The 13,858-nt window shown below is 39.9% G+C and overlaps 1 protein-coding gene across 2 annotated transcripts in view; it reads right to left on the bottom strand.

The window, feature by feature from the left end:
* Positions 1–2,687: 2,687 nt before the first annotated feature.
* The window catches only part of RGN (regucalcin), a 17,604-nt gene continuing 6,433 nt past the window's right edge, over positions 2,688–13,858 (bottom strand). Inside the window, exons 4-7 of one of the 2 annotated variants that reach the window (XM_007450833.1) lie at positions 5,953–6,168; positions 4,310–4,441; positions 3,793–3,947; positions 2,688–3,110 (exon numbers count right to left, since the gene is read on the bottom strand). In XM_007450833.1, the coding sequence (XP_007450895.1) occupies positions 3,060–3,110; positions 3,793–3,947; positions 4,310–4,441; positions 5,953–6,168 (554 nt within the window). In that variant the 3' untranslated portion in view covers positions 2,688–3,059. The remainder of the gene's footprint in view (positions 3,111–3,792; positions 3,948–4,309; positions 4,442–5,952; positions 6,169–13,858) is intronic. The other variant, XM_007450834.1, reaches the window with a different exon arrangement.

The raw sequence follows: 13,858 nt of genomic DNA, 5'->3' as shown, positions 1-13,858 counted from the left end.
TTTGAACTTAACAAAGATGGAAATACAACATACCAGTCTTTGTGGGCTGCAGAAAAAGAAGTGCTGAGAGGAAAACTTATAGCATTAAATGCTTATTTTAGTAAAGAAGAAATGTCTCAAATTCATAATCTAAGATTCCAACTTATGAAGCTAGAGAAAGAAAAACATAAATCAAAATAAAGCAGAAGGAAGAAAATAATGAAGATGAGAGGATAAATCAGTGAAATAAAAAAATCAGTTCTTTTAAAAGATCAATACACTGATAAACCTCTGGCAAGACTGACAAAGAATAGAGAAGACACAAATAACCAGTACCAGGGAGAAAGGGGGATGTTACTACAAACCTCATAGACATTATTAAAAAAAAATAAGGAAATACTATGAACAACTTTAAGCACATAAATTTGACAATTTATATGAAAATGAATAGTTCCTTGAAAGCCAGAAACTACCAGACCTCACCAAGATTAAATAGATAACGTGAATAGCTCTATAATTATTAGGGAAAGTTTAAAAAACCTTCTGAAAAAGAAATCTCCAGGTCCAAATGGCTTCACTGGTGAATTTTGCTAAATGTTTAAAGAATAAATGACCATAAATAGACACTATCTTTTCCAGAGAATAGAAGAGGAGGGACTACTTTCTAACTCATTTTCTGAGGCCAGTCTTACCCTGATATCAACACCAGGCAAAGACACTAGAAATAAAGAAAACTAGAGACCAATATCCGTGATGAACATAGATGTAAAAATCCTCAACAAAATTTTAGAAGGTTGAATCCAGTAATATATAAAAAGAATAATATGCCACCACCCAGGGTGGGGTTATCCCAAGGATGCAAAAACCTATCATATTAATGTCTAAAGAAGAAAAACCATATGATCGTATCAACAAATGCAGAAAAAAGTTGATAAAATACATCCAGAATACTACTACTGGGCTTCCCTGGTGGTGCAGTGGTTAAGAATCCGCCTACCAATGCAGGGGACATGGGTTCGAGCCCTGGTCCAGGAAGATCCCACATGCCGCGGAGCAACTAAGCCCACGTGCCACAACTACTGAGCCTGCGCTCTAGATCCCACGAGCCACAGCTACTGAGCCCACGCACCACAACTACTGAAGCCCACATGCCTAGAGACTGTGCTTCACAACAAGAGAAGCCACCACAGTAAGAAGCCCATGCACCACAACGAAGAGTAGCCCCTGCTTGCCACAACTAGAGAAAGCCCGTGTGCAGCAAGGAAGACCCAACGCAGCCAAAAGTAAATAAAAAATAAAAAATAAAATAAAATAAAAAACCAAAATACTACTACTACTACTAATAAAAACTCTCAGCAAACTAGACTAGAGGAGAACTTACTCAACCTGAGAAAGGGCATCTACAAAAAATTCTGCAGCTAACATCATATTTACTGAAGAAAGACTGCATGCTTTTCTCCTAAGATTGGGAACAAGGCAATGATATCCACTCTTACTATTCCTATTCAATGTAATGCTGGCAGTTTCAGTCAGTGCAATAAGGTAAGAAAAAGAAATTAAAATACACATATTGGAAAGGACAAAATAAAACTGTCTACTCACAGAAGACATGATTATATATCCAAAGAATCCCAGAGAAGTTATAGAGATACTCTTAGAACTAATAAGTGAGTTTAGCAAAGTCATCAGATACAAATTCAAGCTACAAACACCAATCATACTTCCATAAATGAGCAATGAACAACTGGAAACAAAAAAATTTAAATAATAATAACACAATAGCTCCAGAAAATGAAATACTTGGATATAAACCTAACAAAACATGTACAAGATCTGTATGCTTGGGACTTGCCTGGCGGTCCAGTGGATAAGACTCCACTTTTCCATTGCAGGGAGCGGGGGTTTGATCCCTGGTCGGGGAACTAAGATCCCACATGCTGCATGGTGAGGCCAAAAACAAAAACAGCACAAAACAAAAATCTTTATGCTGAAAACTACAAAATGCTGATGAATGAAATCAAAGAAGACTTAAATAATTGGAAAGACATGCCATGTTCATGGGTTGGAAGATTCAAAATAGTAAAGATGCCAATTTTCTCCAAATTGTTCTACAGATTTAAAGTGATTCCAATTAAAATTGCCCCAGGATTTTTTTGTAGATATAGTCAAGCTGATTCTAAAATTTATATGGAAGGCCAAAGGAACTAAAAGAGCTAAAACAATTTTGAAAAAACAAAGTTGGAGAAATCACAGTACCCAATTTTAAGGCTAATTTATAGTGACAGAAATCAGATCAGTGGTTTCCTGGGGATGGGGGCAGGCATACAGAAGGACCAAGGGGAAGGATTACAAAGGGACACAGGGAAAATCTTGGGGTAGTGGATAGATTCATTATCTTACTTGAGGTGTTGGTTTCATTAATGTGTATATATATATGTCAAACTTATCAAGTTGTACACTTTAAATATGTGTAGGTCAATTATAACTCAATAAGGCTATTTTTAAAGTATTCTTTCCAAAGTGATACATTACATCTACTAGGTGGCAGTCGGAACCATAGATTTTGCCAAAATGTTTGATTCTTATCCTCCAGCAATATTTTAATTTGTAAAATAACATACAGGAAAAGTAATATGAAGGTAGGTCGGCACTGCAGCATATTTTATAAGATTATGATGAAAATAAAAAGGAACATAATCATAGCAAGTCATTACCAGACTACAATTTATTAATGTTTTAAAGCTTTAGGTATAGTAAGTATGGAATGCAGAGTAAAGAACAAATATGGTTCCTTCCCCCTTCCCCGATTCCACCAGCAATTTGCAAAGAATCAAGAGGCTGGTTGACAGTTGAACACCTCTATATTTCTATAGCACTTTTGCAGAAGGCCTTATAGTATGCTATCAAAACCACCTGTCACCCCTTGTTAAAAATGCTCTATGTTTTAAAAATTGTAATTAAAAATTTAATCCTATTAATATCATTGCTTCAATTTTTTTTTGTAACTAGACTGAAATTTCAGCACCAGAATTTTCTAGTTGTCTTCTAAGTCTCTTCCACTATGAAGGAAGGCCTGTCACTCATCCTGCATAGGGATAGGGAGGAATTCCTTTGACCCCCAGGCCAGTTATCTGTTAAAAAAAGAAAAGCGAGAAACTCTGATACAAGGTAATTCAGAAGTATTCTCCAAAAACATTTTTAAGATCCACAATAATATATTTAGCCACCTATTATCCTTGTTTTGTTTCCTATAATAAAAAGGAACTATTTGATTAGGTATTTATGGTCCAACCCAATTATTCACATAGATAATAATTCAACTAGCAACCATTTACAACTAGGATTGAAAACTGAATTTATTTCTATCTTCTTCCCATCTGTTAAGAAAGAGGTTTGCGCCAGATGATTTCTACACTTCTTTTCAGCTCAAGAGATCTATAACCTTATCAGTGTTTATTTCACTGCCAAAAAAAGTTAAGAACCTGAAAATATTCTTGCAACATCAAAACAATCAACTAATCTTATAAATGTGTTTCAAACACTGGTTTTCCAAGCCTATTCTACTGATTTATAGAATTTCAAACACCATTGAAGCAAAAAAATATTTTAAAGCACTGTACAAAGTGGGCTAAACACATTGTCCTGGACTTCAGGTCTAGAAAATCTCAATAAAATGTTTTTAAGTCTAGCATGATGAGCTTAAATGCCAAATACAATTGTATTTGGGAAGTATGAAAAAGCACCAATCATTCAGTTACTTAACCGAAGATCTCCCACTTCACCCTCAAAATAAAAGAAATAGCCACAGATCACCTTGAAAATTCCACCAGCTTCAGGTTGCTGCAGTAGACCCTCGGGGTCCATCCCATCCCGGGCACTGGTCACATACATTTCAGAGTAATCCTTCCCTCCGAAGCAGCATGAGGTTGTTTTAACAACAGGCAACTTCACAGTTCGGAGTCTTTTCCCTAGGTCACCAAATATTTCATCTAAAGTCTAGCTCTAGCAAATTTCCACCCGCACAACTTTTCGGGACCCCTTGTGGAGCAATAGGAAAGTTCAAAGAAGATTTGGAGGTCAGACTTCACCCAGGTATTTCACCTACCTTCCCTGACAATTTCTTCTGGGCAAAAAAGATTTAACTCTACAGGAAAAAGAGTTCTGACTATAACATTTTGGGCTATATCTTTGGCCTTTATTTCCAAAATCATCCAATTGAGACCTTTGAATATATCCCTATATAACTTTATTAGTAATGAAATTTCGCTGGCCCCTAGTGTCTGGTGTTTTCTAGACATGGCGGGGTTTTTCCATTTTGCTGTGGGCCTACCTGTCTCAGGATCCAAACGGATCACTCTTCCTCCATTGTAACAGGCCACCCAGAGCTTCCCCTCAACATCAATACACATTCCATCAGGGATTTGTTCTTCTTTCTCCAGCTTGTAAACACTTCTGCGGTTGGCTATGGTTAAAAAAACAAACAAACAGACAAACCAACCACACACACCCACCCCCAAACCACAGGCCACTCAATACTGAGCATCAAACAATGAGCAATCAAGTTGATTATAAATACTGATCGCTTCTGCTTATCCAGTGTCTGGCAAATGCGTACCACAGGCGGGATGATTCAGGAGGATTCCTAACTCTAAAAATGTCTAAAAATATGAGTGGGAACCCCTCAACACAGGATTTGTACTGTAGGATTTGGGGTGGATTCACTCCCTTTAGTTTGGGTACAGACACAGCTACCTAAGCTTTCAGAGGAGGAGAGAAAAAAGAAAGCAGAATTCTTAATAAAATAACAAAAGATCTTCTTGAGGGACCTGAACTGAAGCCCTGCATGCCCACCTCAGACACACTTCAGTCTGTGGTTAGACCTTTGCTGTTTTACTTCCAAAAATGCCTACTTTGGGGAATTCCCTGGCGGTCGAGTGGTTAGGAGTCCACGCTCTCACAGCCAAGGGCCTAGGTTCGAGCTGCCAACAGTTCACGCACAAAAACTAACAAGGTGTATGAGCTCTGTTTCTGCCCAACTAAATGCTCCAAAATCACCTTATCTAAATATTAGAAGAGCTTGTTTCTGAAAAGAGGGGTATTCTGAAACCAACTGGCCGGCCTTAAAGGGAATCATAATATACAAAAAACAAGCATCAAAATCCAGAGGAACATTACACTGCAAAATCCAGGTCATTACAGTAATCAGATTGAGGTATAAGGGAAAAAATGTTAAAACCATGTGTAAGTAAAGTGGGTAAAAACAGTCATGAAAACGAGCACTACATATTTCAAAGCAAAACATCTGTGCTGGAATATTTAGCCTCTGATTAAATCTACATGAGACTCATGATTTTTTTCAAGTCATTTTTATGATTGGTTTTGCTCTTGTGGTCTGGCACCTTTCATGAAAGTTTCAAGCACTCCTTTTTAAATTCTTTCCAATAATTCCTTCCCTCCCAGTTTCCAACTATGGCTCATTTAGATCCCGTTGGTGGAGTTGAACAATCTGCAACTACTTTTTTTACTTTTCCATTTTGAAAGGTTGTTAATTTGTCTTTAAGTACTTGCCTATAGTTAACTAAAGTACAAATAAGAAAGATCAACCCCAAACTCTAATTTTCTGTTCTTTTGTCCCATTCTGCTGTATACTATTTGCCTTTAAGCACCAGCTGGTAGAACAGGATCCGTTTTACAGTGAGCCTCTTTCTAGTGATGGTTGCAAGAAAAAGGATTAAGGATCTAGCCATATTATGCCAACTGTGGCCATATTTAGTTGTGCTGAGAGCCATGGCTTGACTGACAGCATAGTCAAGTCTGTGTAATCATTACAATATTGGAATCATAACATTAGGCAGTTCTTTGTTTGAAAAGTAAGGACCTTTTCAAATGGGTTAAGGGCGAGGCAGCCTGCTAGTCATATGCATATGAAAAAAATACCAGCAATATTAAGAAAAATAATGAAAAAGTACATACAGATCTTCCCTGTTTGCAGGTCATAGTCAAAAGCATCCACCGAATAGGACAGGCTATCGATGTAATAGAAGATTTTGTGGTCCAGAGACCAATCCAAACCATTGGAGATGTCCACCTGGTCAAAGTACTTTTCCACATGGTGGTCAGGAAAGAGGGAGTACAGGGACCCTTGGCGCCGCTCCAGAACTGCTGGAGCTGTTTCCTCAGCCATGGTACCTACAAAACCCAAAGAGTATGGAGCTCAGCTGCACAGCATCCTGCCCATGCACTGCACCATCTTCTCTCACCAGGACTCCTTCCCTGTGATGAAATCAAGGAAATTATTATACAATCCCAATCTGGGTCCTATGGGTTTTTTTTTTTTTTTAATGACAACTACCTTGCTTATAATGCAAATTAAAACTACCTTGAGAGGTTCTGGTTCCAGACATCTGCACCAACCTCATTTTCTCGCACTGAGCACAACTCTAAGACCTGGACAAAATGCATGGCATAGCTATTTGACAACTCTGCAATGTGAATTATTAGGCGGCTCAGAGAAGAACACAGAATTTGAAGTATCACCTAATTGGTGGCGAGTTCTTGAGCTCTCCATTTTATCTTCTAGTATGTCCTGGCCTGAACTCAACCCAGCTTGAAACTTGGAAGTGAGCACCATGGTGCAGGCAGAAAGAGGTCCGAGAGAAACCTCTAGATCTGGCGCAAGGAGCAGAAAACACTCCTACGGCTCAGAGAGAGAGTGGAAGAAACCCCCTGCTTATTTTCTACTCCTTTTTCTCCATTTTGTCATGCACCAGCCCCCAGGCAATTCTGCAGTGAGGGTAGCAAAGGCAGAGAGAGGTCAGCAACAGGAAACTACAGGAATCAAAACTCTGAGGGAAGGCGACATTCCTCTGCATTTAGTGAAGCTGCAGGGACAAAAGGGCAGATCAAACACCGTTGCTTTCATGTTCTCTCTCTCTCTCTCTCCCCTCCTGCCACTTGGCCCTGGAGGCAGAACAGTCATAGAAGTGGGTGGTTTCTGACTAGAGGAATGAAAAGGAGCTACAGGAAGCTGGAAAGTACTAGAAGAGGGATGATGCTCAGGAATGCAACCCCATAAAGTTGTTTGTGATCTGCTGGGCTCATCTGTTTGTACATGCATGGATCTGATTCTAATTAGCATGCTAAAGATTTGGAGAATGGAGCTAATGGATAGAACTCCTTCTAGGTCTCAGACTGACCACTGAGTGGCACACCTAATGGCACCTAATAGAAAGTAGGTTGGAACTTGTGATCTGAACCTAAACATACAGATTGCTTACTGAAACGAATATATCAACATTCTCCATAGGATTTAAACAAGCCCCAGCCTCTCATAAGGTAATAGTCAAAATGTCCAGGATACAATCCAAAGTTACTTGGCAACACAAAGAAGCATGAAAATCTCAAGTCGTATAGAAAAAAGGAATCAAGAGGCAGACAGTGAGATGGCACAGATGTTGGAATTACTTGACAAAGACTAAAGCAATTCTTATAAAAATGCTCAAACGAACGATCTGCAAAGTCTTAAAACAAAACTCAAAATAGCAGCAAAGGAGGAGAAATATAAAGAATCCCCAAGTGAAAATTTTAGAACTGAAAAATAAAATTAATGAAATAGAAAACCCACTGGATGGACTCAATATCAGAATAGAGATGACAGAGGAAAGAGTCAGTGTATCTGATGCTAGATCAAGAAATTATCCAATCTGAACAACAGAGAGAAAAAAAGACTGAAAAACAATAGTGTTAGGTGTAAGGCCAACTGGCCCGAGGCAGGGGAACACAATCAGATTCACAGGTTGCATCAGACCGAAGTTCTCCGAACCACCCAGTTCCAGAAACTGACCTGGAGACATTCTGGACCACCCAGTTCCAGGAACTGACCTGGGGACTTTGCACCCGGCCCAGCCTTCCCGCCTTTCAAGGGGCGGGACTAACGGTCCCTCAGGATACCCGAAAAGACCACCAAATAAGGAATACCCTGTGCCCTCCCAGATTCACCACACCCCTTTCCCTTCTTCCCCTATAAAATCTTGCCCAACCCTTGCCCGGGCGCGACTTCTCTGGCCCCTTTCTCTCGGACCAGTGAACCTCGCCTGGGAGTGCTCCCTAATAAAGCTCACTTGAAGCTTTCCTCTGTTTTGCAGTGCCATTTGTTAAGATCCGACCTTACATTAGGGACCTGTGGGACAACAACAAAAGAGCTAACATATGTGTCACTAGATTCCTAGAGAAGAGGACAAAGAATACAGGGCCAAAAAATATTTGAAGAAGTAATGGCTCAAAACTCTCCAAGTTTGGTGAAAAGCATAAAACTATATATTTGAGAAGCTGAGCAAACCCCAAACAGGATAAGCCCAAAGAAACCTATACCCAGACACATCATAATCAAATTTCTAAAAACTTAAGTTAAATAGGGACTTCCCCGGCAGTCCAATGGTTGGGACTCCATGCTTCCAATGCAGGGGGCATGGGTTTGATCCCTGGCCAGGGAACTAGGATGCCACATGCCATGTGGCATGGCAAAAAAAAAAGAACAAACAAAACCCCAAAAAAACAAACAACCAAACTTAAGTTAAATAGAAATCCTTAAGATTAATGAAAGAAAAATGACATACATACAATATATAGGAGAATAATGATTTCAATGACTGTTGATTTTTCATGAGAAACTGTGGAGGTCAGAAGAAAGTGATACATTTTTAATTTGTTGAAAGAAAAATAATGTGTCAACCTAGAATTTTATATCAAGTGAAAATATCCTTAAAGAATGAAGGTGAAATAAAGACATTCTCCTGTGAAGTAAAACTAAGAGAATTTATAGCCAGCAGACTTGTTCTAAAAGAATTGCTAAAGGAAATTCTTCAGACAGAAGGGAAATACCAAAAGGAACAACGGGAATGAAGAAAGAGCAATAGAAATAGCACGTATATGAGTAAATATAATAGACTATTCTTCCTTTTATTTTTTTTATTTTTATTTTTTTTGTGGTATGCGGGCCTCTCACTGTTGTGGCCTCTCCCGTTGCGGAGCACAGGCTCAGCGGCCATGGCTCACGGGCCCAGCCTCTCCGCGGCATGTGGGATCTTCCCAGACCGGGGCACGAACCCGCATCCCCTGCATCGGCAGGCGGACTCTCAACCACTGCGCCACCAGGGAAGCCCTATTCTTCCTTTTAGTTCCTTAAAATATTTCTGATGATCGAAAGCAAAAATTACATTTTCTGATGGGATTTTAAATCTATGTATATAAAGACAACTATGACATAAAAGGGTGATTGTCAATTGAAGTGGTAAAATATTGGTTCCAGATAGACTGTGAAAAGTTAACTATATATTTGTAATCCATTCAGGAACCCTTAAAAAACTATACAGAGAGATATAGTGAAAAATCACAATAAGTAAATTAAAATTGAATTCTAAAAATTATTCAAATAACCTAAAAGAAGGCAGGAAAGGGGAAACAGAGTAACAAAAAAATACGGAGGGAAAGAAGAGAAAACAAATAATAAAATGGTGGATCTAACTCAAAGCATATCAATAATTACATTAAATGTAAATAATCTAAACACATCAATTAAGATAATGTCAGAATAAAATTTTTGAAAATAGAACTATATGCTGTCTATAAGAAACTCACTTCAAATATAAGGATATAGGCAGCTTAAAAGTAAAAGGGTGGGAAAAGACCTATCCTATGCAAATATTAATTAAAAAAAACTTTAGAGGCTATGTTAGTATCAGACAAGATATACTTAGAGCAAAGAAAACTACCAGGGATAAATAGGAGTAACTACATATTGTGAAAATAGTCACTTCACTAAGGAGACATAATAATCCTAAATGTGCATGTGCTTAACAACAGACCTTCAAAATACACAAGGCAAAAGTCAGAACTGAAAGGAGAAACACACAAATCCATAATTCCGGTTAGAGATGTCAGCATCCCTTTCTCCATAATAGACTCAAGTAGATAGAAAATCAGCAAAGAAATGGAAGAACTGAATACCATTAAGCAAACTGGACTTAAGTGACATTTATAGAGAACACTCCATTCAACAACAGCAGAATACACATTCTTCTCATGTGCCCATGGAATATGCACTTAGACTTGAGTGTGATCTCAGAGGACAGAGCAGAATTTAACATAATGAAGAAATTGGAAAGCTCATTTACTATAACATGCTCTATCTGAAAGAAGAGTGAGTTAGAGGAAAATGGACTGAAACTGGGAAGCCTGAACAGCAAGCCAGACCTCCCTCCTTGTTTTTTTGCTATAGGGCAGTTGAGCTTGTTTCTATTATTTCTATTCCACCCCCACCCACCCCCTTCCCCCACTATCTACCTCACAGAAGGAGATGCCTGGAACATGAATGTGGATCCCCCACTGCTTAGAAAGGGCTCTTCCTTAGTGGGAAAGAAACTGGAGCCCTGGTCTATCATTATCTAGTAGTGAGCCCAGACAGGTGAGACCTTCGGTGTTGGGACACCTTCAGGGTACTACCCACCACTAAGAGACCCCCATCCAGACTATCAGATGACCCCCACCCTTTTCTGGGCCAGGGACAGCTCTCAACACCTGCTGAAAGCTATAAACTCTCTCTAGAAAAAGCTTCTCAGGTGCTTCTGACAGATGCACATGACCAGTATGTATGCACACTGATGTCTACAATTTTAAGGGGTCTCCAGAGGGCAAAGGTTAAGAATTGGGGACTCCAGGCTAAGAACTCAGGCCTCTGAGGGCATTTTAATTTTGTCTCACCAAGTGCCACAGAGCTATAAACTTCTAGCCATAAGGGAGAGAGAAAATCAACTTCAACAGGAGGTAGAGTATCCAATCATATTTCTTCATCCTGCAGAAATTACTGGCAGAAGGGCTTCCAATGGATTCTCATCTTTAATCTTTCAACCTGTCCTGGACTAGATCTGTGGTTGTGTAAAGTCCAGGAAGATGGGAAACAATCCGCACCACCTGCTCAGATCTTACTTACCTTCCATGTTGAAAGTGAATGGAGGAACTTCCCTGGTGGTCCAGTGGCTAAGACTCCGTGCTCCCAATGCAGGGGTCCCAGTTTGATCCCTGCTCAGGGAACTAGATCCCACAGGCATGCCACAGCTAAGAGTTCACATGCTGCAACTAAAAGATCCCACACGCCACACTAAAGATCCTGCGTGCCGCAACAAAGACCCAGCACAGTGAAAGAAAGAAGGAGATAGAAAGAGAAAGGAAGAAAGAAAGAAAGGAAGAAAGAGAATGGAGCCAGGACAGCATGGCTGATGATGTGAGGGGCAGAGTGGGGAGGTGGAAACAGTAGGGATTTAGAATCAACTTTGGCTAACTGTAGGGTTGTTAGGATGGGAGCTAAATGAGAACTAAATGTGAAATGCATTATTTAATTTCAAACTTAGAGTTAAAATTCATTTAAATCTGTATATAAGTCATTCTGCAGCCATCATAATAAAGATGGCTTCAAGTGAGAATCATCAAGGAATGTAAAAGCTAAGGAGGATATTTTGACAAGGACCAGGATATTTGCTTGGACTTAAAGTATCTCCCCATGTTGTAGCCAGCCTCTGAGATGACCCATAACGATCCCTACCTCCCAGTATTCACACCCTTGTCTAGTCCCCTCCATAATTTTGTGACCAATAGCACATGGCAGAAGTGATGCTATGTCACTTCTGAGATTGGTTATAATAGGACTGTAGCTTCCATCTTGGGCTTTCTCTCTTTCTCTCTCTCTCTCTGCCTCTCATCACTGGCTCTGGGGGAAGCCATGTCCCAGGCAGTCCTATGGAGAGGCCCACGCAGTAAGGAAATGAAGTGTCCACTGCCGGGTTCCTGGGATCCAGGAACAACTTCCCCGGGAGAACGCACGGCGCGTCTCAGGCTGGTGCAACGTCATGCCCGCATCTGCCGCCGCAGGCCCGCCCCGCACTCCGTGCCCCTCCCACCCCCACCCCACCCGGCCTGAGTGAGCCAGAGCCCCCGAATCAGCTGCTCCTTTAACCCCATCCTGTGTGAGCGAAGAACAGACGCCCTCTGGCGACCTACACGCAGAGGCAGGGCCAAATCCAAAGCTGAGCCCCAGGAGCAGTGAGAACAAAGAATAGACAGGGAAATCTCTCCCAGCAGCCTCAGAAGCAGCGGATTAAAGCTCCACAATCAACTTGATGTACCCTGCATCTGTGGAATACATGAATAGACAACAAATCATCCCAAATTGAGGAGGTGGACTTTGAGAGCAAGACTTATATTTTTTTCCCCTTTTCCTCTTTTTGTGAGTGTGTATGTGTATACTTCTGTGTGAGATTTTGTCTGTATAGCTTTGCTTCCACCATTTGTCCTAGGGTTCTATCTGTCCGTTTTTTTTCCTTAATAATTATTTTTTATTTTAATAACTTTATTATATTTTATCTTACTTTATTTTACTTTACTTTATCTTCTTTCTTTCTTTCGTCTTTCCTTCCTTCCCTCCTTCCTTCCTTCCTTGCTCCCCCCTCCCTCCTTTCTTTCTTTCCTTCTTTCTTTTTTCTTTCTCTCTTTCTTTCTTTCTACTTCTACTAATTCTTTCTTTCTACTTTTTCTCCCTTTTATTCTGAGACGTGCGGATGAAAGGCTCTTGGTGCTCCAGCCAGGAGTAAGTGCTGTGCCTCTGAGGTGGGAGAGACAACTTCAGGACACTGGTCCACAAGAGACCTCTCAGCTCCACGTAATATTAAATGGCGAAAGTCTCCCAGAGATCTCCATCTCAACAACAGCATCCAGCTTCACTCAACAACCAGCAAGCTACAGTGCTGGACACCCTATGCCAAAAGAAAGAAACACAAGAGAAGGAAAAGACCTACAATAATGAACCCAAAACAATTAAGAAAATTGGAATAGGAACATACATATCGATAATTAGCTTAAATATAAATGGACTAAATGCTCCCACCAAAAGACACAGATTGGCTGAATGGATACAAAAACAATATCCATATATTTGCTGTCTACAAAAGACCCACTTCAGACCTAGAAACACATACAGACTGAAAGTCATTAGCAGAGAGGCTGCCTAAAATCATAATAAGTCCACATACACCCCAAAACACACCACCAGACATGGACCTGCCCACCAGACTATCAGACAAAATAGACTTTAAAATAAAGACTATTAGAAGAGACAAAGAAGGAAGGACACTACATAATGATCAAGGGATCGATCCAAGAAGAAGACATAACAGTTGTAAATATTTATGCACCCAACATAGGAGCACCTCACTACATAAGGCAAATGCTAACAACCATAAAAGGGGAAATGGATAGTAACACAATCATAGTAGGAAGGAGCAAGATAAAAACCCACTAGACCTAACAAATGAAGAGGAAACAGGCAGTCTACCTGAAAAAGAATTCAGAATAATGATAGTAAAGATGATCCAAAATCTTGGAAATAGAATAGACAAAATGCAAGAAACATTTAACAAGGAACTAGAAGAACTAAAGATGAAACAAACAAGGATGAACAACACAATAAATGAAATGAAAAATACTCTAGATGGCATTAATAGCAGAATAACTGAGGCGGAAGAACGGATAAGTGACCTGGAAGATAAAATAGAGGAAATAACTACTGCAGAGCAGAATAAAGGGAAAAGAATGAAAAGAACTGAGGACAGTCTCAGAGACCTCTGGGACAACATGAAATGCACCAACATTCAAATTATAGGGGTTCCAGAAGAAGAGGAGAAAAAGAAAGGGACTGAGAAAATATTAGAAGAGACTATAGTTGAAAACTTCCCTAATATGGGAAAGGAAATAGTTAATCAAATTCAGGAAGCACAGAGAGTCCCATACAGGATAAATCCCAAGGAGAAATACACCAAGACACATATTAAAG

The sequence above is a fragment of the Lipotes vexillifer genome, unplaced genomic scaffold (genome assembly GCF_000442215.2).
Source record: "Lipotes vexillifer unplaced genomic scaffold, Lipotes_vexillifer_v1.1 scaffold129, whole genome shotgun sequence".
Lineage (NCBI taxonomy): Eukaryota > Metazoa > Chordata > Mammalia > Artiodactyla > Lipotidae > Lipotes > Lipotes vexillifer.
This window is presented reverse-complemented; position numbering and strand designations above follow the sequence as displayed.